Source organism: Drosophila erecta, unplaced genomic scaffold, assembly GCF_003286155.1.
Source record: "Drosophila erecta strain 14021-0224.00,06,07 unplaced genomic scaffold, DereRS2 tig00000975-arrow-arrow-pilon, whole genome shotgun sequence".
NCBI classification, from domain to species: domain Eukaryota; kingdom Metazoa; phylum Arthropoda; class Insecta; order Diptera; family Drosophilidae; genus Drosophila; species Drosophila erecta.
Window position 1 is genome coordinate 53500 of NW_020825285.1, and position 23514 is coordinate 77013.

Consider the following 23514-nt stretch of genomic DNA (forward strand, 5'->3'; position numbering starts at 1 on the left):
GAAAATTGACTTTGATCAGAAGATTTCGATTTGTCATTTTGATTTATGCTGACGAATATGGGCAGTCTAAACCCTTTTTGTTTGAAAGTAAAGTTTGTCCAAAGTCGTGAGAAAAATGTATGTCATCTAATGCAAATGAAATGTTAATGTTTACGTCGTATTGATTTGAATAATAGGTATAATATAAAAATTGAATATTAGGTATCTCGGTACAGGTTCTTGGCTTGCACTATAGACTGAGTGATACCTTTTTGTGGTCAAAAACGCATTTTTCAAAAGTCCTTAATATTAAGTTTTGATAAAGTCATTGTGTTAGTATAAGATTATAAATTACCAAAACTTTTGAAAATGTCACACACTGAATATCAGCTGTTAAAAAACAGCTGTTCGGAGTGTTGTGCCAAGAGCGCTTTTTTTCGAATATCAGAATCGGTTTAAAAGTCACTACTCTAGTTTTTATTAAATATTATTGACATCGAAAGATGGTGGCTGGTAACAAAGACATTAATTATAAGATATTAGTTATTCTAATGTCTTTGCTTGTACTGTGTGTTACTGATTTTGAGCTGCTGAATTTAATGGGCTTGGCCCTGTGATTGAGCGTTAAAAATAGCGCTTTTAGCTGTTTAATTTGAATTTTAAAATGAGTTTTCCCTAGTTTCACCATAATATATATATTGCGTTGAAGGTAATTCCATTCTTGTTCATACGAATGTAATCTTAATTCGCACTTTTGCGCCCTTTCGTATTAATTAACATTTTTAAGTCGCAACATGAGGTTCTGAAATACGGAAATGTTTTGAAATTTCGAGTTTTGCTGCACTTCTTCTAAAGGGATTCAAAGAGAAAGGGATTCATACACGAAATGTACTTCATAATATAGCTACTGTAGTTTTTTTTTCAGATTATTTTAATAAAAATTACATTTTTTGCGCTTCTGGGAATAAATTAGATTTAGACTTTCAATGTATACGATAATTAGTTAATTAATAAGGGGCGGTACTACGCCCAAATTTTTTGGGATTCGAATAGTGTTTATCAATGCAAAAAAAAATCGAAATATCTTTTTCCGTTCTGAACTTAAAAACTTTAAAAATATAAGAGACCCACAAGTTTTAGTATTATAAAAGATATAAACAAGCGTAACCCAATACAAAAAACAAACTAAATATCTCTTTCCGTTTTGGAGTTATTCATTTTGGCCACAAAAAGGAAGAATTCAGGCTATAGTGGCTTTGTTTAGAGTCTAGGGCATACACTGCATATATAGTGTAGTGTAGTATAGTATATATATTATCAATAAACCAAATCGTAAGAATCTAAGAGCGCTTGTATCTGAAATGCCCAGATAATCAGAATCTGTAACTCCAAAGCTCTCTCTAAACTCTAAAATCCAAAGTCCATGTTCGAAAAGGTCGAGACCGAGGCTTGAACGTCAATCAATCCAGATCAATCAGTTAAGTTCAGTTTGAGACCTAAATTAAGGAGGTCGGTGTTCTTTAAAACATAATGATTGTAATTATTCAGTAAATAAAAATTATGGTTATTAACTTATGAATATATAATATATATATGCACTTCGTCACTAGGTGGACTATTGTCCACAGTGACACAGCTGCATTTTCGGTAAGGCGGAAGTGCTAATAATACTACCAGGGCTAGTTAAGGATTTCGTCAAATTAAATACACTGCAGTTTAAAGCCAGAGCATACAAGTTAAATGAAGACATTCAAAAATAATTGGGAAATTAAAAAAACAAAAACCAAGAGAAGCCATTAAATAGAAAAATGCCGCCGCAAAAGGGAACTGAATGCGAAGTAGGGTACAGGGCCCGAACTAAGGCCAAAGCCAAAAGACCAAGCTACTGATGGAGCAAATGATAAGCCCGCAGGAATTGTTGGCGAATTGGAAGACGAAGACAGAGCCTTGGAATAAGGAAAAATGCAAAAAGGTAAAGAACATACAGGCGAAAAGGGTCCAAGCCAAACAAATGGCAAATGAGCCAGGAAGAAGGAAAGCATTTTGTAATAATTTTATTTTGCAAATGACGTGCGAGAAACGAAACAAAAGAAATTACATTTAACATACAAAGGAAGTTCTGAAATAGGAATGAGATGCCTTAAGATGAACCCGGTAATGGAAATGGAAAACTGTACTGCCAGAGGCTGGCGCCTTATGCATTATGAATCGGATAGGTGGGTTGTGCGATAACTATTTCTGCAGATGAGGTGCCGAACGCGAATAGGTTTTTTTAATGGCTGCCAGAGTGCGGGAAGACGTTGGGAATTATATTATAAATGAAATAGAAGCGGACTAACTGGAACAGAAGCAGGTCCAGAGGTACAATGAAATTGTAGCCCACTAATGTGCCCAGAACCAGGACGCTCCTCTGACCCCAGCAGAGAGACGATGATAAAAACTCATTTCATCTGATGGCCCAAGTCCCCGGCCGACTGCCCTTTGCCAGCTACAACACTTTTCTAACAAGGGACAGTGGATCAAAAGGCATTTCATTTTAAATACAGATTTCATATGACGGCAGGTCCTTTACTCTGACGACATTGTACTATGGTACTTGGTGTGTTAAAATGAAAAAAGTGGAAATATTGAATAGTGCAAAAATAAAAATAAATATTAAGGGAGGGTCCAACGATCGCCTGTTAAAGAAATTAATTACTACGAATTTAGAAGTGTACGTAAAACTTCAAACAAATTGGTTTTCATGGATAATTCTCCAAATATTTTATGAATTCATTAAATTAAAAAAAAATTGTATTCCACAAATATAACATTTACCTAAGCTTCTGAACCACTGTGCGGTGGCCGCCAATGGAGCGTGGACACTTTGACGACTCCTGACATGACGAGTGTGAATGCCCAGAGCCAGACACCTCCTTGCCAATCGCACTCGCTCTCAACCAGCGTGACCCCACTCTTCGTCCCTCTGATCTGCTGACGCTGGTAATGTTTCTCGTTCTGGGTCTCGTCCTGGTTCCTGTTCCTCGTCCTGTTCCTGGTTGGCGTTGCCAGCGTCGCGGTTTATTTTAATATATTTGATACAGACCATTACTTTTAACGATTATTTTCTAAAGTAATTACGTTTCAACTACGAAATATGAAGAGGCGAAACGGGCAAAGGGTCGAGCATTCCCGTTGTCACCCACTCCACCAATTCACATGGGTAGTAGTCACATTAAATTGAAATGCTAACACAGTGCAGCCAAGTCGACGTTTGGAGAGCTCAACGCGATAGCTCTGCTAACGACAAAATTGTAAAGCCTAACTTTACAAGCCCCTTTTGACGAGCAATGAATTTAATTCGAAGCTCTGGGGAGAAAATAAAAGGAAACAGCCACGTATAAGAACTTCTAACAGCGTAGGGCTCGTTTTTATGGCTGTGTTTAATGAATACTACTCTCGTCTTTTGAAATTGGCTGGAAATGCAAAGGGTTCTCAGGTGAGGTAAGATCTTCCGGTAAGCCGATACCAATGTTGGTCACTACTTAAGCTTCATTTATAGTAATAACTAGAAACAGCTTGTCATTTTTATGTACATAATTGGAGAGCAAAAGGGTTTCCTAGATTCGTTGAAAAGTAGAAAAAAGCGTTTCCTACCCAACAAAGTATCACTGTCTGACCGTCCGTATAACGCTGAGCTCTCGGGAACTATAAAAGCTAGAAAGATTAGGCATAAATAAATAAATAGTTTGTTTTAGCAAGTTCCACGCCCACAAACCACAAAAAACTTTAACCCCACACTTTTAAACAATATAGAATGCTATAGTCCCGAGTTCACCGACTATCTGATACCCGTTACTGAGCTAGTAAAGTGCAAAAGCGAAATTTCCAAATTTTCTGGACAAATTTTTAAAAGTTTTTGCGGTTTGTGGTGCAAAAAGTATTTTGGAAATCTATAGTAATTTAGAAGATAAATAAAGAAGTGGAAAAATATCACCTTTTTCAAAAGTGTGGGCGTAGCAAAAAGTTTTTGGCAAATATGTAGAAATTTACAAGATATATAAAATAATTTAAAAATATCACATTTTTTAAAAGTGTGGGCGAGGCGGTTTTGTGCGGTTTGTGGGCGTGGCAACATTTGGAAACAAACTTGCGCTGCATGGAAGCTGATGCTCAAACTCAACATTCTAGCTTTTGTAGTTCCTGAGATCGAGGTGTTCATACGGACAGACGGACATGGCTATTGATCCTGATCAGGAATATATATGTGCTTTATATGGTCGGAAACGCCTTCTTCTGCCTGTTACGTTTTTCATTCCTCCGCAACGATTGTTTCAACTGAACACCGAAAACTATGACATGGGTGTGGTGAAAAGGTTCAAAGTTAAAACTGAACATTATACAATTCTATTGGATCTAAAATGTTTGGTGTTCTGGTGTGCATTGGTCTGTCTTTGACGCATTGGCACAGCACACACGGATAGGGCAGCTACAGCGCGAAAAGGAAGCAACTAAATTATACCATGGAGAGTAATTTCAGTTTCTTTCTTCTTTTTTATACGAGTTTTAAGAGTAAAACGACCAAAATATGGCCCAAACAACACGACTACCGAAACTGACTTATCTAGGAGGTGGACGACTGGTAAACCCCATCAACTCCGGCTCGGCTCAGTCGGTACTCGACGTCCTGTCGGCAATCCTTACCTCAAATAACTCTGTGTTGCTTTGGTAGGCTGTGGGTGATTTACAGACACTTTGACTTTCGATCGAGTGACCCATTAGTTTTCCTTCAATCGGACATAACAGAAGTTTTTTGGTACATGATCTGGCTCGCCCTTGCAGGGGGTAATTTGATTTCAGTCAGAGGTTCGCAATGAGACTTTTACGAGAATATAATGATTTATTTGCCTATCTTGATAACATTTTATTTCTGCAAGGTCCTGCGATTTCTGGCGCCATTGATTTATACGATTGTTTGCTAAGGCAACTTTGATAGAATCTTGTTATTAAAAACGACTACAAAAAATAAACAATTTATTTGCTATTTGGCATCCTCCTGTTACATACTGTTCAACGAAATCTTAGATTTTCTTGAAAAGTATGTAACAGTCAGAAGAAAGCGTTCCCGACCATATAAATAATATATATTCTTGATCAGGATCAATAGCCGAGTCGATCTGGTCATGTCCGTCTGACCTCGATCTCAGGAACTACAAAAGCTAGAAATTTGAGATTAAGCACTCAGCTTCCAGAGACATAGACGAAGCGCACTTTTATTTCCAAATGCCACGCTCAAACCACAAACCGCAAAAAACTGCCACTCCCACACTTTTGAAAAATGTGATATTATTTCTTTTTTTTATTTTGTGATATTTTTTAATTTTTTTATATATCTTGTAAATTTCTGTAAGTTTTATAAAATACTTTTTGCCACGCCCACTCTACCGCCCACACATTTAAAAAATTATAACTTTTTTTTTTCATATGTTTTTACCGATATTCCAGAAAATTTTGAAATTTCTCGTTCGCACTTCCACTAGCTTAGTAACGGGTATCTGATAGTCGAGGAACTCGACTACACCAGTTTTTTGACAACATATAATTATTGTTGGTTATAATTTGATCGCATTCGATAAACTATAATATATCATGAAGCTGCCATAAGAACAGCTGGAAAATTAAATGAAAACAAGAGAGACCGCTATATTCGAGTTCATCGACTATCACATAAGCGTTACTTAGATTGTGAGGTGAACATTTTTAAATCCTTTTTTTTTTTTTAATTCATAGATAGAAATTGGCAAACGAGCAATACAATTAAAAATATCAAAACTTTGTTATATGTCTGAGCAGTGTAAGACGGCTTGTGAAACATGGCGAAAATTTGTTGCTAAATCGATATAAAATTGAATAAAAAATTAAGAAAATTAAAGTTGTGGGCGTGAAAGTTTTAGGGTATATGTGGGCGTTTTCGGGCAACCACCTGGCGTATCGACAGAAATAGGCAAGACAAATTTTAAATCAAAACAATTTTTAACATTTTTTAAAATTGTGAGTGTACGCCCTCTCGTAGTCACGTTCTGAAACGTTCATATGAACGGACAGAATATAAAATCTTTGCTCTTCTAGTTTCGTTGTTTTAAAGCATAAAATGTTCTAACTCGGTATACATATGTATTTTGACAACATAATATATAATTCCAGTAGCTGATATAGGAAGACTAAGTGAAAACATTAAAAAACAAATCATTGGTTTGGATCATAAATTCTTCTTATTCGGTATAAACCAGTGCGTATAAGAATTGGCTTCCCAAAGCTGGCTTCCCTTATGTTTGTTTTAAAAAGCATTTCGTTTCAAACTCTGGGACAGCCAAATACTCATTATGGTACTGCATCAATTGGTTTGGACTTTGGTTAGGTTTGGGCTTTTTGGCTGAAATGGTTGGGGTGGTTAAATCTACAACGCTGCTTGTCGTTGGGCGCCTTCAAGTGCAATCGGCTAATTGATTTCGATTTGTTTGGCAGTTGTCGATTCACACGTCCGCCGCAATTACAAGGGAATAGCAAACGTTAGCAGGACCCTTGGCTTGTCATCCTATGTCCCTGTCTATCTGAGATTGTCACAGCGTTTTTCCTTTCTTCTGACTTCACTTCATAGCTAATTTTGGAAAAACGCAGACACAGCAAACCGATACTGGTCAAAAGTTATTAGTCCTTGGGGTTGCTCATTGATAAAAATGTACTTGAAATCCCAAGCCCCCTTTGTCCATAGACTTCACCATCCGTTTGGCTGCAGGATTCCGCCAAGATTTTTTCTTTTAACAAAAACTGTCATCGAATGTCTTGGTAATTTTCGATGTGAGCAAACAAGTACAAGTCCCCGTTGACATTTCCCCTTTTTTTGACCAGCTTGTTCGCTGTGCACTGCTATTAATTACGCAGACAACAGCTCAAATCGCGTTTGAGAAAGCCAAGCTGTCATCGTCATCCGTTGCATCACCATTATATGAAAAATTTGTTGCAAAAGTCGGTGTTAAAAAAGGTCGGACTTAATATTCATTCTAATATCCAAGTCCCTGAATCTACATCTCTGAACGGGGAATGGTTAGAATCGACTTTTTTTAAATAAAAAATTTTTGAATCGATCTGATCATTTTTCCGGCAGAGGGTTCCTAGAAGTATATATATTCTTGATCAGCCGATCTGGATCGTGGAGACCTCGGGAACTGTAAAAGCTAAAAATGTGAGATGAAGTATGCAAGTATGCCCGTTCTACCGCCCACAAACCACGCCCACAGATAAGATAAGGTAACAAAAGTGCAAGGGAGATTCAGATATGCCACAAAGATATCCACAAAGCGGCGGTTACATTTATTGTTCACGTCATAAAAAAATTCTTAATAACTTCTACAATAAATGCTTACTCAATAATTTGTACCTCAAGGAGTAATAGAACTTGACAAGAACAACAATAAAATAAAAAAATAATTCAGTTGACGTTGGTTGACACAGAAATCATCGGTGAAATTTTGGGGTTTTGAAAAGCAAAAACACAAAAAAAACTAAAAAACTTCAATCGGGTCACAGATTTTTCGGACTTTATTGCGCAGGGTTGTCATCTTTCAAGAATAGGGTGTACACAGTTTTAAATTCGTATTCCTTATTTATAAAAATTGAATATTTAAAGAATATTAAAACTATAAATAAATAAATAAAGCACGACAAAAATGGGATTCCGGGAACTGTAGCATTTGACGGCCAACTTTCTGATAGCTCTCTGTTGAAAAGTCAACTTGTACACATTGAATTGAAATCGGTAGTTTCGGAAAAATTTTGAAAAAACGGTTAGCCATTAAGGGATTTGGCAGCAGATTCCTAGAAGAGAGGCAGTGCAGCGAAGGCTTCTTAGTTGCGTATTTGATCTATTTGTACATTCATATGATTCGTACATGTACGTACTTTTTCTTAGTTATCTATAAAATTATGTCCACTCTTCTTCAATTCAACGTTTTAGGCTCTTGATCTTCTTTGTTTGGTTTTTATTTGACGTGTTACAATACTCTCATACGGAAGAAGTAAAAGTATCCACAAACGTTTTCACAAATTGCACAAATTATTTTTTTATTACTTAATCATCTACACCTTGCAGGGTCAAAAAGAAGTTCGTAGTCAGGATTTTCTTGATCAGCATAAAAAGCTTAATAGTAAAGTCGACAAATTTCGAAAAATAAGAGAGAACGCATAAATCGATTTCCTCGATAGTCAGATACCGTTAGCCAATAGTAGTACTAGAAAGATATTTAAAAAATTATTTGAATAGCGATAGAAATGGGCAAACAAAATAGTAAAACAAGGAAAATTGGAAAGTTGTCCAAATTGTGGTCCTGACAGCTTTTTGCGGCTTGTGGTGGGCTTAGTCTCGATTTTCCGAGATCTCAGCTTCCATACTTACAAATAAATGGACTTACGTGGTCCACTCGGCTAGTGATCCAGATCCAGACCATACATACTTTTTATGGTCGGAAAGATTTCTTCTATCTGTTGCATACCCGTCAACTAATCTAGTATATTGTATGACTATATAAAAAATAATACGATATAAAATATAAAATGATTTTGTGAAATCTTCAACGTACGTTTTAGTGCCACGCCACTACAGTGTTTAAGTACAAAAACCTAAAGTAAAGATTTTCAAAATTTTCTTCAGTGGAACTTTTGGAAGGGAAGCGAAAGGAGAAAAATCTCCACTGATTGCTTTCACATTTTTCACCCGCCTTAAGAATTCCCTAAACCTTGATTCCAGAGAAAGAAAACAATGCAGTAAAGGGGGAAATGGAAGTGTACTTGGTCTGGGCCTTGAACCTGGACATGTCATTTCATTTCATCCAATACCCACGAATTGATGCGAAAATTGATTCGGTTGCATGGGACATGTTTACCGAATTGTTTAATCGCTGACAGCGGCCAATGAACGAAGAAGTAGCCAATTTTGTAAATATAGCAAGAAATGCAGTCCGGCAGCACATACCCCTCGCTAGCTATAAAACTTTTTTAGGGTAGCTAGGATATATCTTTTACTAATCAAAAGCATACTAAATGTGGCTTTGAGTCTAATTAGTGTGGTCGTTCGACTCCTTTCGGTTTAATTTCGTTTTTCTTTGCTTTTCCATTGAATATCCTCAGAAGAGGGTAGTCCTATTTTGGCAAAAGCTTGATGGGCTCAAGGGCTTCTAGTTAGAACAATTACATCTTACAATAGAACATTTTACACATTAACAGGAGGGTATTATACACTATTCTAAAATATTATTATTTGTTCATTTATACCAACTCATTATTTGCGACCGTAATCCACATTGCTCATAAGCTGCCATATCCACAATTACGACTTACATATTTTTGAAAAACTCTTTTGTGTTTTCCAGAGTATATCAGCGTGTGTTTCTTGAAAGAAGCTGTCCCCTTTTTTAATTAGGGAAGCGAAAGGACAAAGATGCGTTAGGACAGCAGCAGCGTGCGGACAAACAAAAGATATCAAGAATTTCATTTCTTGGCGGCCGTGGAGGCGGCAATTGAAGTGTGTAGCTGAAGCTAAGAAAAGGATGGCCAAAAGACGACAACAGCCATCACTGGAAGAGTTGGGGGCGACACAACGCATTTAGCTAAAATAAAGAAAATGCCAGCGAATTAGCGGGCAGTCACAGATGGAGAGGAGGTATGAATGGCCCCTGCTCTAAGTTGGCTCACATTCCTTTTCACTCCCAGCGTCTTTTTTTCCTTTTTGCCATGATGCGCTTTAAAATTCCGCTGATAACTGCTACCGGCGACAGAGTCCAAGGAGCAAGGAGCAGCAGATGGCGTCGGTGTCAGCGGTAAGCATAAGAAATGTGTCCCAGGCAATTAGTGCTCCGGCCTTTGGAGCAGATTCTACATAGATTATTTGGATTTTTACAAATGGGACATACAAAGTTGTTGAATGGAATGAATATACTAAAAACAAAATTGAATCGATCAAACTCCTGATCGAGATACATTTAAGAAAATACATTTGTGTTATAAAGGTCTTTTATGAAGCAGTTGACATTTTGCCAAATTATCTTCCTGCCCCTTGATCACCCTCCTAATTTTTATTCCCGTCTTTCGTAGAGTAAAAGGGTATACTAGATTCCTTAAAAAGCATGTAACTGGCAGAAAAATATACTCTTGATCAGAATCAATAGCCGAGTCAAACTGCCTGTCTGTCCGTATGAACGTCGAGATCTCAGGAACTATATAAGCTAGAAAGTTGAGATTACGCATGTACATTCCAGAGACATAGAAGCAGCGCAAGTTTGTTAAATGATGTTGTCACGCCCACTCTAACGCCCACAAACCGCCAAGGCCATAAGCACAATTTAAAAAATTCAATTTCTTATTAGTCTTGTTAGTTTTTATCGAATTGCTTTAAAACTTTTTGCAACGCCCACTCTACCGCCCACTGCCAAGCCCACACTTTTGAAAAATGTTTTGAAATTTTTTCATTTTTTGGTAGATTTGCAAAATTTATACCGATTTGCCAAAAAACTCGGATTGCCCACTCTACCGCCCAAAACTGTCACGCCCAAACTTTTGAAAAAATTTCTTTCAGAAGATTTTCAACGTCTGTTGAAATGTACTTGTCGGCACAACCATTAATGCACAAAGAAAACCCCCGAAAGTTCGACGAAAAATTGGAACATATCTGTTGCTCTCCCTGCGTGCTCTTCCATTACTGAGAATAAAGTGAAGCACAAAACAAAACAGAGAGACTTCTCTCTTTAATTTTTTCTTTGTTTTCATCTATGCCCAATGTCCTCCGTTTTAAGGCATATTACCCGTCGATTTAGAAAAGTATAGAAAAGTAGAAAAGTATATTATACTAAAAAAATCGCCCGTAATTTTGAAAAATCGAACTTAAATTCGGAAAGAAAAAATTATCATAGCGCGTTGTCTTCCATTTACGGTTCATACCCTTGCTTTTGGGGTGCGTTACCCTGACCTTGTGGCACATTATTTTTTTTAAGTACAAATTCGTCCGTAGTTTTTCTAAATGCGGAATGCGATTTTATAAAATGCAGAAAATTCGTTCTATGAGTGTATGTAAATTCTTAATTAGAATCAATACTTGGGTCGATCTGGCCATGTCCGTCCCTCTGTCCACCGGTTTTCAGTCCGTCCATATGAACGTCAAGATCTCGGAAACTTCAGTGGCTCGCGCTTATTTCGTGCAGTTGGCAAATCAAAGTACACGTCGGCATTGCTGCGAAGCTAAGAAGGAAAAAATTAAACTGAAACGCAGTATTTTAACTAGGAATATTGACATATTCTATAAACAAAAACCATTACCATAACGAAAACCAAATGTGTAAGCTTTTTTCATGCCGCAGCCTATTTCGTGCAGTTCATTTTACAATACTTTTTATCAGTAATTTTAAAGTTAATATATTGTGTTTAATTAGTTATTTTACATTTTTGAACTTCAATATTTTTGAAACTGGACGTGGTCGACCAAAAATTGCTCTATGAAGGTCCCAGTCCGAATGGGGTTCAATCCCTTAAAAATAGTATTGATAATTCTTCCCGACCCAGCTCTGCGATGACGTTCCTCTAAATATACATATTCACAACTCGTTCAAATATGGGTATCATAAATTTCCCTTAAAGGGCGAAGTGAGTTTTGCTCACCCCAGCCCTTCTGACAGGTATCAAAACAAACAAATTATCAACCAGGCGATCGGAGGGCACATCCAGTAGAGGGAGTCTCTGCCGCCAGCTGCGATATCTTTGACAGTATCCCCAACCAAAACAAGCACTCAGTTCCACTCGGGCGGTCGTTGGGCTCATTGAGATTGAGTAGAATTCACAGAATATGCAGTCCCGCCGCCGCCTATATGTATATTTATTCTATCGGAGATCCATGGGTGCTGTGTGGTTCACAGCAGTCGGCATTCTTGAGTGCAGAATTTTTTTGCGCCCTATTATCTTGAGTACCTACAATAGGCCGATCATAACAATAGCTTGACCGCGATTTTTAACTAAATATTTTTAATAAACGAAATTATTCATTTTTAAGGGTGGGCAACGAAATTATTTATTCTTAAGGGTGGGCCAACCATAAAAAAATAGTTTGAAATGGTGGGCAAACGTTCTTTAAGAAAAATATTTCCTAATAAGAGGTGGGCAAAGGCTTTTAATTGAAAATATTTAGTTTTGAAATATGGGCAAACGCCTAATTCTTTAATGGGATGTATGTTCAGAAAGTCAACTTTTTGATTTTCGAAAATTTTTTAAATTTCATATATCATAAGTGGACGTCGGCAAAAAAATGGGTGGGCAAAAATTAGATCTTACCGGATGAAGATTCCAGTCCTCTAATTCTTTGCTCAAAGCTAGAGAGGGGCATAGTCTTATCTACTCTACCATATGTAGCGAAATATTTGAGGAAGATTTATATTTAAAAACAACAATAATTCAACTGCGCCTACATCGTGAATATACATATATCGTTATAATGAAAATAATGGATAAGAAAACAACTAAAAGATATATATCGGCATTCGACAAGTCATACAAATGTCCCAGTCAGACTAGAGAAAGGCAACAGGCTACTCAAAATTATAATGCACGTTGGTAGAATGTAAACAAGCTCTAAAAGAACTTCTTAGATATCAAACATGCCTGTTACATACTTTTCAATGAATTTAGATACCCCTTTACTCTACGAGTAAAGAGTAATAATTGTTCGTCATAAAAGTTGATATTCGAATTTTTCTGTGTTGAGGTGCGATCGTAGCTAGTTATACCCGTTACTCGAAGAGTAAAAGGGTATACTAGATTCGTTGAAAACTAAGTAACAGGCAGAAGGAATATAAAGTGTATATTTTCTTGATCAGGATCAATAGCCGAGTCGATCTGGTCATGTTCGTCTGTCCGTCCGTCTGTCCGTTTGTCTGTCCGTCCGTATGAACGGCGAGATCTCAGGAACTACGATAGTTTGAATGTTGAGATTAAGCATGCAGCTTCCAGAGACATAGACGCAGCGCAAGTTTGTTTCGAAATGTTGCCACGCCCACACTTTTGATAAATGTGAACCGATTTATTACGATGTTTATGGTACTGTCACTTAGCAATATGGTCGAGGCCGTGAAGGCAAAGAATGATTTCAGCCGAGATACATGTAAACACGGTTAAGTGTTTAATGTAATAATATTGCTCCTAATTGCATTGTAACGATGTGATCAGTGGGATTGCGATTGGGAGCTGTGGTGGAACCATCTTGCAACAAGCTTGACAGCATGTGATCGAATCAACATCGCCTCGTGTGCAGCTGGCTAAACCAAACAGTTTTCTGCCTTCACTGGAGTTGGCGAAATGAATGAAGTGATTTTTGTAGCAAACGATTTAATTTCTTCCTTGTGGTACTCATTCTCAGAGAATGTCGAAAAACAATGACCAACCTGGTCTGGTGAACCACCAATGATGCGACTTATGCCCAAAGGGAACAACTCAAAAAGTTGGCATTAGGGCTGGCCCTGCAACCAAACGAGACAATGGTATCGAAATTCTCCGCCAATGGGCAAAGTGCTTCTTTTCCAGACTTCAGCTGACATTGATATATTGCAGTGCTGTAACTTTTGGTCGCTATGCTGCCATTGTTACAATTTTAGTAATTGTTTGTCTATACAAAAGGAATCGAAAAGCTCTGGCTATTACCTCGACGTTGGTTGTTTCATATTTTGATATTTTGTGTAGACTATATAATTTAATTTAACTAATTATATTGTGCCCGTGTATGAATAATTGTATCATCTTTTGAGGACTTAACCCGTGTGCTGTAGATATGTGGTACTGGAAATTTGTTTGCTTATTGAATTTACTAATATACCAATTTGAAAGCCTAAGCGTTACACTTGCCCATGGTTGACCTAGAATCCGTTCGTCACTAATTGGCGATCAGCTTTTATCCAACTGTGTTATTTCTCCGAATCCTTTCGTCAGGCAATTTTTCCGTAATCAGAATTTGAATTAATGCATCTCCAATTTCATTTATAAAGGTATATTTTTTTTATCAATAGCCGGGTCGATCTGGTCATGTCCGTCTGTCTGTCCATATGAACGTCGAGATCTCAGGAACTACAAAAGCTAGAATGTTGAGATTAAGCATTCAACTTCCAGAAACATAGACGCAGCGCAAGTTTGTTTCCAAATGTTGCCACGCCCAGTCTAACGCCGCACAAAACTGCCACGCCCACACTTTTGATAATATATATATATATAACTTTTGTTGTGATATTTTTTAATTTTCTTATATATTTTGTAAATTTCTACATATTCGCCAAAAAACTTTTTGCAACGCCCACTCATACGCCCACAAACCGCACAAAACTCTCACGCCCACACTTTTACAAAATATTTAAGTATTTTTCATTTTATCACTTTAATCCCAATTTCTACCGATATTCCAGAAATTTTTGAAATTTCTCGTTTGCACTTCCACTAGCTGAGTAACGGGGTCTAAAAGTCGGGGACTCGACTACAGCATTCTATCTTATTTTAATAATTGTTTCCAGTAATAAATAGTAGTAGGCTGTAAGATTTTAAAGTAATAGGACTATTTATTGAGTAAAAACTTTTCTGCCAAGAATAAGTATTTATTTCATTGGTGAGTTTTGGGTCTTTGGTGACAGTGACGTCTACAGTATGTGTGACAATCTGCATGCTTAAATCGAACTTTCTAGCCTTTTTAATTCCAGGGTACACGTTTTATGTATAATGTATTATGTATAATGTTATGTAATTAATTACTTAGATAAGAAAAGAAGAGAAAAAGGTCACTGGAAATCATAGAAAAGCCAAAATATGAGATAACACACGTTTTTATACAATTTAATTTTTAAGCGGTATTGGTTTAAGATGTACCTTATGTGTACCTGCCTCCTTTATAATTGTGGATAGTTAATAATTATCCTTCTCTGATCATCAATTTATTGGAAACTCAATTTTAAATAGAATGTAGCGACTGCAACCTTCCGTTGTTGTAAAGAATTTCCGAAAACGAAAGTTGGATATTGATTTCAGTGAAAATTTAGTAACGCAGACACTTGCAAACATAAAAAGTATATACTCGTATATATTTTTAATCAGTATTAACTTCTGAGTCCAAATAGACTTGCCAGTCAAACTAGCTTCTTAGTTTTAAAACTGTCTGCATGATATCGACTCTGCTATAGATAATGATCAGGATAAATATTTTCTTTATAGGGTTGGAGAATCTAGTATGCCCTTTTAATCAACAAGTAACAGTCGGTTTCGTGCTTTAGCTTCTCCTCGATTTGTTCAAAAACTGAGTATCAGAAAAACTAGAATTTATTATTCGATAAGTTGTTGCATCTGGATGTATAAATGGGCATTACCCCTCCCACATCTCACAAGCCGCAAATGAGTTAAGGTACATAATTTTGCACCCGTTACTTGTAGAGTAAAAGGGTATACTATATTCGTTGAAAAGTATGTAACAGGCAGAAGGAAACGTTTCCGACCATATAAAGAATATACAATATTGATCAAGATCAATAGCCGACTGTCCGTCTGTCCGTATGAATGTCTTGATCTCAGGAACTACAGAAGCTAGAAGGTTGAGATCAAGCATGCAGCTTCCATGGTGCCACGCTCAAAACTGTCACGTCCACAATTTTGAAAAATGTGATATTTTTTAATATATTTTGTAAATTTCTACAGATTTGTCAAAAGGCTTTTTGACACGCCCACAAACCGCCCAAAACTGTAACGCCCACAAATTTTTAAGTTTTTATTTTCATTTTATTTTTTTTCCCCAATTTCTACGATATTCCATAAAATGCTGAAATTTCTCGTTCTCAGTTCCACTAGCTGAGTAACGGGTATCTAATAGTCGGGGCATTCTATCTTGTTTAGCCTGTTGTCAGAGGCGATGACGACGAGCAGTTCAGCTGAAGCTTTCCATGCGCGAAATGTGCGAAGAAAAATAATTTCTGTTTTATTGGTGTTCACAAACTGATTTATTCCCCAGCTCTAAGTTGCTCGACTTATGCCGCAAATTTATTTTGACAGAGGGAGGCAGACAACACAGTAAATCTGGCATCGTTTTCTTCAAGTTTAGACTTTTGGGGGAAAGGAATTTTTGGCCAGCGAGTCTCGCAAATGTGTTTCAACAGGAGTCGATAGGAAATGCGTTCTCAAATTGGTTAACAATAGGTTCCTACTTACTCCCATATGTATCTGTTGGCATCTGCGGGCCGCGAAATCGAGAATCGTAATCAACTTTCTTTTGCCAAAACCATAACAATGAAAATAACTTTTTCCCCGATTCCGTTCCCTTAGCTTGAGCGCCATTAAAAGAGTTAGCCATCACAAGAGCAGTGGCTCTGAGGACAAAGAACTGGGTGCAGGCAACACAATACAATGGACAATGACCACATAAATCAGTGTAATTAATAGAAAAAAATAGAGTAAGGCCTGACGATCCGATCCCCACGCAATTGTGCTCAAGGTCCGTTTTAGTCGCATGCAATTGGAGTACCAAAGCGCCAAATCTCTTTACCTCATTAAGAGGTCGAGTCGAAGAACGCCATAACAAACCTCTATTATTCCATTTGCCGTATACGCCGGTTAATATAAACATTGCCGATACCAGCGCCTTCTCAAAATACGTGGCCGATTCAGTTTTCACCCATTTATCTCGCGGTTTGAAGAAAATGAATAAATCTCTCGTCGCTCGCATCAATGCCATATTTCACTTCAAAATCTGAATAAATATTTAAAGGGGTAATTTTCGAAAAATTCTATTTCTATCTATAAAGACCATTTTTAGCACTGGACCCGTCTCATCAATCAGCCAAGCTGTGTGTGTCCGAAGACCTTGAGTCGTCTCCAAGGAACTAATTCATTCATTTGCCGAGAACCAAATCACTGGCCGTTCATTTGGCAAATGTCCGGCCGGAGAGAGAACCCCGAATAGATCACAAGCCTCGGACCCGGAAAGGGGTGCCCCGTAGTCGGAAAAGTCGCAAGAACGAGTCACCTGCAATAAGTCAGGGGCGAAACTCAGCCAGTTTGATGTCTGGCTACTGTCCTTCATATTACAGCCTGATTAGACTCGTGGGACATCCGCACGGTGCCAAACCATTCTCATCAGTTGTGGCCGACTAAGAGGTACTTATTGTATGGAAGGGGTTGGCGTGCCTAGATTGATGAGCTTTGCGGCTTTCTCTAAATAGCCCAACCTGAGATGTGAAAGTGATAAATATATGGCTGGGCACGTGTCCACAGTGATTTTACTTAAGCGGAAATAGAGGAATATAAATGGAGGTCAGCCTCCTGAAACGGGAAAGAACAGTTCAAATGCTAAGGAAAGTCACTGAGCACATTTATAAATCGAAATTAGGAGTCCAGAGCATAGTTTAATTATTTTGCTGGACAATATATAAACTCCTAGAGTCTAGGCCACCAGCGCCACCTAGCGTCGGTTACATTTATACATTGACCGTTAAAAAAATTAAATACTCAAGAAATTTCCCTTCCACGTAACGGATTTTGTAATTTGCGCGGGCATTGCAAAATTATTTCGGCAATTCGACTAAAGTGTTGACAAGTAAATAATACAATTTTAACAAGTAGAATATTTATATACGATTTTATTTAACTATTTAGGGTTCGATTAATAAGCATATAAACTGGAATTACATGTTAGTATTGCCTTTTAATTTGTGTAAATTGGAAAATCAAATAATTATAATATCAACATTTGTGATGAAATAGACTCAAAAACACATTTTTTCGCCACGCTTTACACTTGGCTGTTTTCCCCGTTCTTTTTCTCAATGTGGATAAACTAAACACAGTTATTTTTATTACCATTTTAAAGTTCCGTATTTTTAGGGAAACAAATTTTTTTAATATTTTTTGAACGGAGCCTCGGATCCTAGAATGCAAATTTTTAGCAAGAATAAAAAAAAAGTTGTGAGTGAAGATATTTCGAAAGATAACAGCCATCAGCGCCAACTTTTTTCAAGTTTTAACTCGAACTCTTTCGCCGCCTTAGTTGGGCGCTACCTTTCGATTGGTGAATTTCTTGTTAAGATCGTACAATCACAGCAGATTGTGACGTCCACAGTGATTAAAATAAAGGCACATTTATTTAGCTAGAGCATAATTTATCGAACATTTCACTTACAGGCCAGCTTAAGCGCTTGGCAAACGGCAGACAAAAGTAACCACCACTTCAGAGCCACAAAACAAACAGATACAAACTTATGCCACCAATAAATTTCGTGAGTGCAGGACCGCAGGACCGTCGATCTTAATTCTTTAGGGAATCGGAGAAGGCAGTCAAGTAGCAGCGCGCCAGAACGGGTCAGCAACACATAAAATTCGCTTTAATGAGATCGCAATCTCGGCGATTTGCGACAAAAACACACGCGGTTTCATCTCCGTACCCTCGGTTCCATTGCCAGATACAGAACCAATTCAGGTCTGCTGTGGTGTAGTGTGTGTGCTTTGCGTGTGTCTGATAACTTCAAAGATGAGACGAGCCAATGTTGAAATTCTCGATCTTGATCAAGCCACAAATCTGCAATGACGATCACAAAGCCCAGCTTCCAATCGATGCAACAACGTGGTATGATCGCTGGCTACCAGCATAAAGAAGTAAGTATGGAAGAGCTACACTGTTTTATAAAATAGGGTCCAATCCAGTCCAAAATGGAGTACATGTAGTCCATTGTAGCGACTTCACCCGAGGTCCCATTAAACTCTTTAGCATATACATCAGGCATGTGCCCTCTGTCGAATAAAATATGTTTATATTAGCCAATTTCAAAGTATTTAAGGGCATAACTTAACCATGTGATCAACCGGGGGAGACTGTAATAAGGCCGTCTAATAAAACTAGAAGTAAACTTATTTTCGTTATAAAAGGTAAACTTGCCTGTAGTTGAGCACAGATTCTTGCAGTGCAGCTCTTGTGACCACTGATCTCGGCTGCTGGTGCGCTCATGTTGGCTGTCAGCGCTCTTGACTTGTTGCCTTTCTGGCCTCCGCTGCCCTTCTGTCTTTCTTAGTCTCGGCCTGTGTATCGCCCCTTGTTGACATGCTCAGCATGCTTAGGCTTACAAAAATTGCACCAATAAGACCAAATGCACCAATCAGAGAGGCGCCCCAGAGATGTCAATGTGTCGTGGACGGGGCCTTATGGCGGAATAGACAATATCACGACACATTGCATACGAATTTAAATAATTTAATGCAGGCCTCTCGTCTAATGGATAAACCCAGCCAGTATCCTATCTGTTTGCATTCGGCAAAATTGCCACTGTGAGAAGTTGTCTTCTAAAATATGTCACTATTGTTTGAGCATTTGAATTCATTTGATGGTGCATTTATTTAAGGAAAACAGATTCCAAAACTAATTTTCCGACTAGTAATGGGCGTCGTCGAGTCATTGAAAATATCCTCTTATTTTTAATCACATATCTACATATGTCTCGATCGACGGCTTGTGGTCCAATAGACGTGAGTCGCTCAGTCGAGGAAGCAAGTGTTAGGATTAAGTATCCAGAAGCACTAAAAGATGGGAGATCCGAAGGATGATACTCGTTATATTAGCAATAGCCAATCGTTCCTTGAAAGAAGTGCGGAATGGGAAACTATTAGTTCCAAGCTGACAATGCTCTGGAAAGCTCTGACCATAAGTGGTTCCGATTGGAATAAAATTTAAATACGAAATACCAGGAGTGTATCTATTTACACGAAACTCTGGAAAATATTAGGTTCTCTAATGTCTCATGAACAGCAAAGAATTCTTGGTCGATATTCTGATCAAGGCGGTGGCTGAAAATCAAAAACCGATGTTTCAGACTGCGGAAAATATCTGATCTTATCCATAAGTCCAACCGTTCGGAACAATATGCTGTACTATGCTGAATCAGGATCGGAAGAGAAAACAGTTTTCCGACTTAAACTTAAGCCCGTTGTAGATAAATTCGATGCCAACTCCGATTACATAATCAACGAGGGATCGGATTTGTACGTCCACACAAACAGAATGCATCTGATTACCGGGTGATTGTGATAATACCCAAGCATGAGAAATATATTTTGGAGAGGTCCAAGTGCGTCGATGGAAATAAATTAGTCGTTTGCTACATTTGTGATGTTCTTGAAGCTCGCGGTCTTAAACAGGAATGCTCATTCGACAATTTGGCCTGGATATAGGCTCAAAAATGGATTTTCAGGAAAGAAAAGTAGTCAGGAAATCTTTTACTGTTTCTCTTGGTTCTTATCGTTCTTATTTTATATCACAAGAAGTGATAGCCGAGGTTGCTACAATTGAGCAGGTGTTTTATAAAAGCACAGATGACACCTACTTATGTTTATCATAGAGAGAAAGATGAATATTGCGGATGAAGTTTGCATATGGTTTTAACTACAGTCTGATGCCATCCTTCGGCAAAATAGGTCTGATTTTTATGGATACATTTGCTGTAGTTTTGGCTTTTGTGGCATAGATTGGCACGATGGTGGCAGAATGTTAAACAAACACAATGTTTTTAATGATTTCAAGCCGCCGCTGAGTTTTTGATCAAAATAACTATACCATGTGCCAAAAAGGGCGCCTCGAATGGTGGACATTTGGTGCGTCCAGAACTTTTCGGAGCAGCAGTTGCCCAAGTTGGAGTAATGGATATGTTGCGGTTTCATAAGTTTACTATCGGACATGCCTGGAGTTCCGATTATGGCAATCCCGATGAGCAAATCTCATTAAATTCTCCCCTCTTCACAATGCTCATATTCTTCTGAATGCAAATCAGGAGTACCCATCGACATTAATCCTGGCAGCCGATGACGATCCTTTAAATTTTTTGCTGCTCTTCAGGAAGCTGCTCGGACTATCCCCTTAATCCACTATTACTAAGGTTACTGGAAAGCCAGCTAAAATGACATTATGTTTTTTAAAAAGACACTCAATGTCGATTGTATTAATCTATGAATGATTAATGATATGAATAAAAAACTTGTTTCATTCTAAAATAATCGTTAATAAATAATTCAATTTTTTATATTATAATTATAAACTATTATAACTATTATAAACATATTTATTCAACTTAACATAAATGTGATGTAGAAAAATACATTTTACTTAGTTGTTTAAATCGATTAAATCGGGCTCCTCACGTATTGAAAGTGAGTGGGGAGTGTTGACAAAATATTTTTGGTAAGGTGATACAAATTGACAAAGTGATACAAACGATAGATAAATAAATTGCGCTTTGTAACGCCCACAAACCCGCCCAAATCTGCCGGGCTGCACTTTTGAAAAATGTTTTCATATTTTTTCATTTTGTGGTTAGTCTTAAATTGAGCGGAAACAATTTTAATTTTTTTCATTTTATGTTTTTTTCCCCAGTTTCTAGCGATATGCCGGAAAATGTGAAAATTTCTCGTTCGTACTCACACTAGCTCAGTAAGGGGAATCTGATAGTCGGGGAACAACTCTCTCCTGCTAACTCTTTAGCCGAAGTTGAAAAGTCTATTTCTTCTGAAATCTTATTCGTGTCTGTGAACAGAAGTTGCATTGGAACAGACGTTCCTTGCTGTTGCTGTTGACAACAAATATGAGCTTTATGGCTGAAAAACTTCAAAATTAAATTAAACTCTACTTCGATTTATGCAATGTCATCATATACTAGGGACGCCTTTGCGGGCTGAGGTCTTCTGGGTCCGTCAGAGACGCTTTGTCGTACGTCATCTGGTTAATTAGTTAAACGTAATTAAAGAAAAAGCACCCGAACATCAAAGCTGTCATGGCCCAGATTGTTCCATTTAGAAAAATCCTTCGACTCCATTATCGCATGATAGTCGAACGATTAGAGCTCAATACGGTCGCTGGGCATGCGATATAAGGGGCAGGGAGAACCGGACTGGGAAGACCGGACTGGGAACAACTGGGAAGGACAGAAGCTGGGCTGAGGCGACCAGATCGCCTGCTCTGCCCACTGACATGGGACCGGGGGAATTTTAGTAGTTTTGTAATGTCTGCTGCCTAGTTTAGAGTCCCAGCATGGGTCTGCTTATCCCGATCCCTTTGCTCGGCCTCTGGATATCGAGGTACCGAGGTACCGAGGCACCGAGGCACCGAGCCACCGAGGCAATCGAAAATGGATTTATATCAATATCGACTCACTAACATGATTCCAATAAATTAATATGCATACATGGCAGGCACACAGACAGCGACTGTAGGCCGATGTATGGACTATGGAGTGCGGGATCTGGGATCTGGTATCTGGTATCTGGTGTCTGGAGATCTCGATCGACTTCGCAACACGATGATGCATGTGCAGTGCCTCTGAGCTGTGATCGTGCTAATGTAAATAATTGCCAGACAGTTCCCCAGTCGAATGGTCCTTTGGTGTGGTATTGTAGATGTAATTAAAATCTTTCGCTTCTCAATTTTGGACGGCATTTAGTGCAGCTTGTTCGCGTTGCCACAGAAAGATTTCTCTTGACTGATAGGACAGTGCGACTTACACGCAAGACTATTTCCTTCGGACGTCCTTTATATTTTTACTGACTTTTTGAATCCTGAGGTTGACAGGTAACGAATTTGAGATTCGGTAGAGCTCCAATACCGAATCTATATCTTGATTCACTCAGAACGCCTTGTTATTGCTTACTTATTTGCATTAGTCCCTATACCCGAAGCGTTTCCGACCGTATAAAGTATTTGTAGTTCCTGACGGATGGACGGACGGACTGACGGACTGACCGTCAGACGGACATGGCCAATGATCCTGATCAAGAATATATATACTTTATATGGTCGGAAACCTTTCCTTCTGCCTGTTACATACTTTTCAACGTTTACTGTACGACTAACGGGTATTATAAGAGATACTTTGTGCTTTACTTGCGTTTCGAGCTTCACGTACTCTTTTGTCAAGATGGCAAAAAGGATCCGAGGCAAGTGTTTTGTATGAATACATTATACTCTTACATGGCCGGCTAATTTATGGCCCTAGATGCTAAAGATAGACGAAAAGCAAGGCGAGATGGGAATTAATGAAGAAACTTTGCGTGAATTGTTTTAAATCAGATGTCGGTAAGCGCTTTTGACAGAAAAAGAAACCAGTAAGTAACCAGAGAACTAATAACCAGTGAGATAAATACTCTAATTCCTGTGAAAAACTAAAGTAAACATTGCAATGTTAATAAGAAACAAAAGCGTCACATTCAATAAGGTCAGGCTAGGAACTTCGTCACTATGTTTTTCCACAAGAAGAATTTGTTGTACATAGATATTTTCAGTAAATTTCCATGTGGACGCCAGTATAAGCATTGATACAGCATTCAAATAAACGGTGAATAATAACAATACGTGGGAATAAGAATAAGGATACTTATAAAAAGACCATAAGATTATAATGAATAAGAAAATGGTTGGTAGTTTAATTATTTAGTCGAATGTAATTGTTTCGTCACTTAGCCTCGTTAAGATGT

The 23514-nt window shown here is 38.0% G+C and overlaps 1 protein-coding gene across 1 annotated transcript; it reads left to right on the forward strand.

The window, feature by feature from the left end:
- Nucleotides 1-19582: 19582 nt before the first annotated feature.
- On the forward strand, nt 19583-20947 carry LOC113563704 (prolyl endopeptidase). The gene is given in 13 exon segments (XM_026983658.1): nt 19583-19739; nt 19742-19814; nt 19816-20054; nt 20057-20185; nt 20188-20229; nt 20232-20307; nt 20309-20508; nt 20511-20570; nt 20573-20761; nt 20764-20859; nt 20862-20891; nt 20894-20927; nt 20929-20947. Coding segments are annotated over 13 exon segments (1344 nt in total).
- The last annotated feature ends 2567 nt before the right edge of the window (nt 20948-23514 follow it).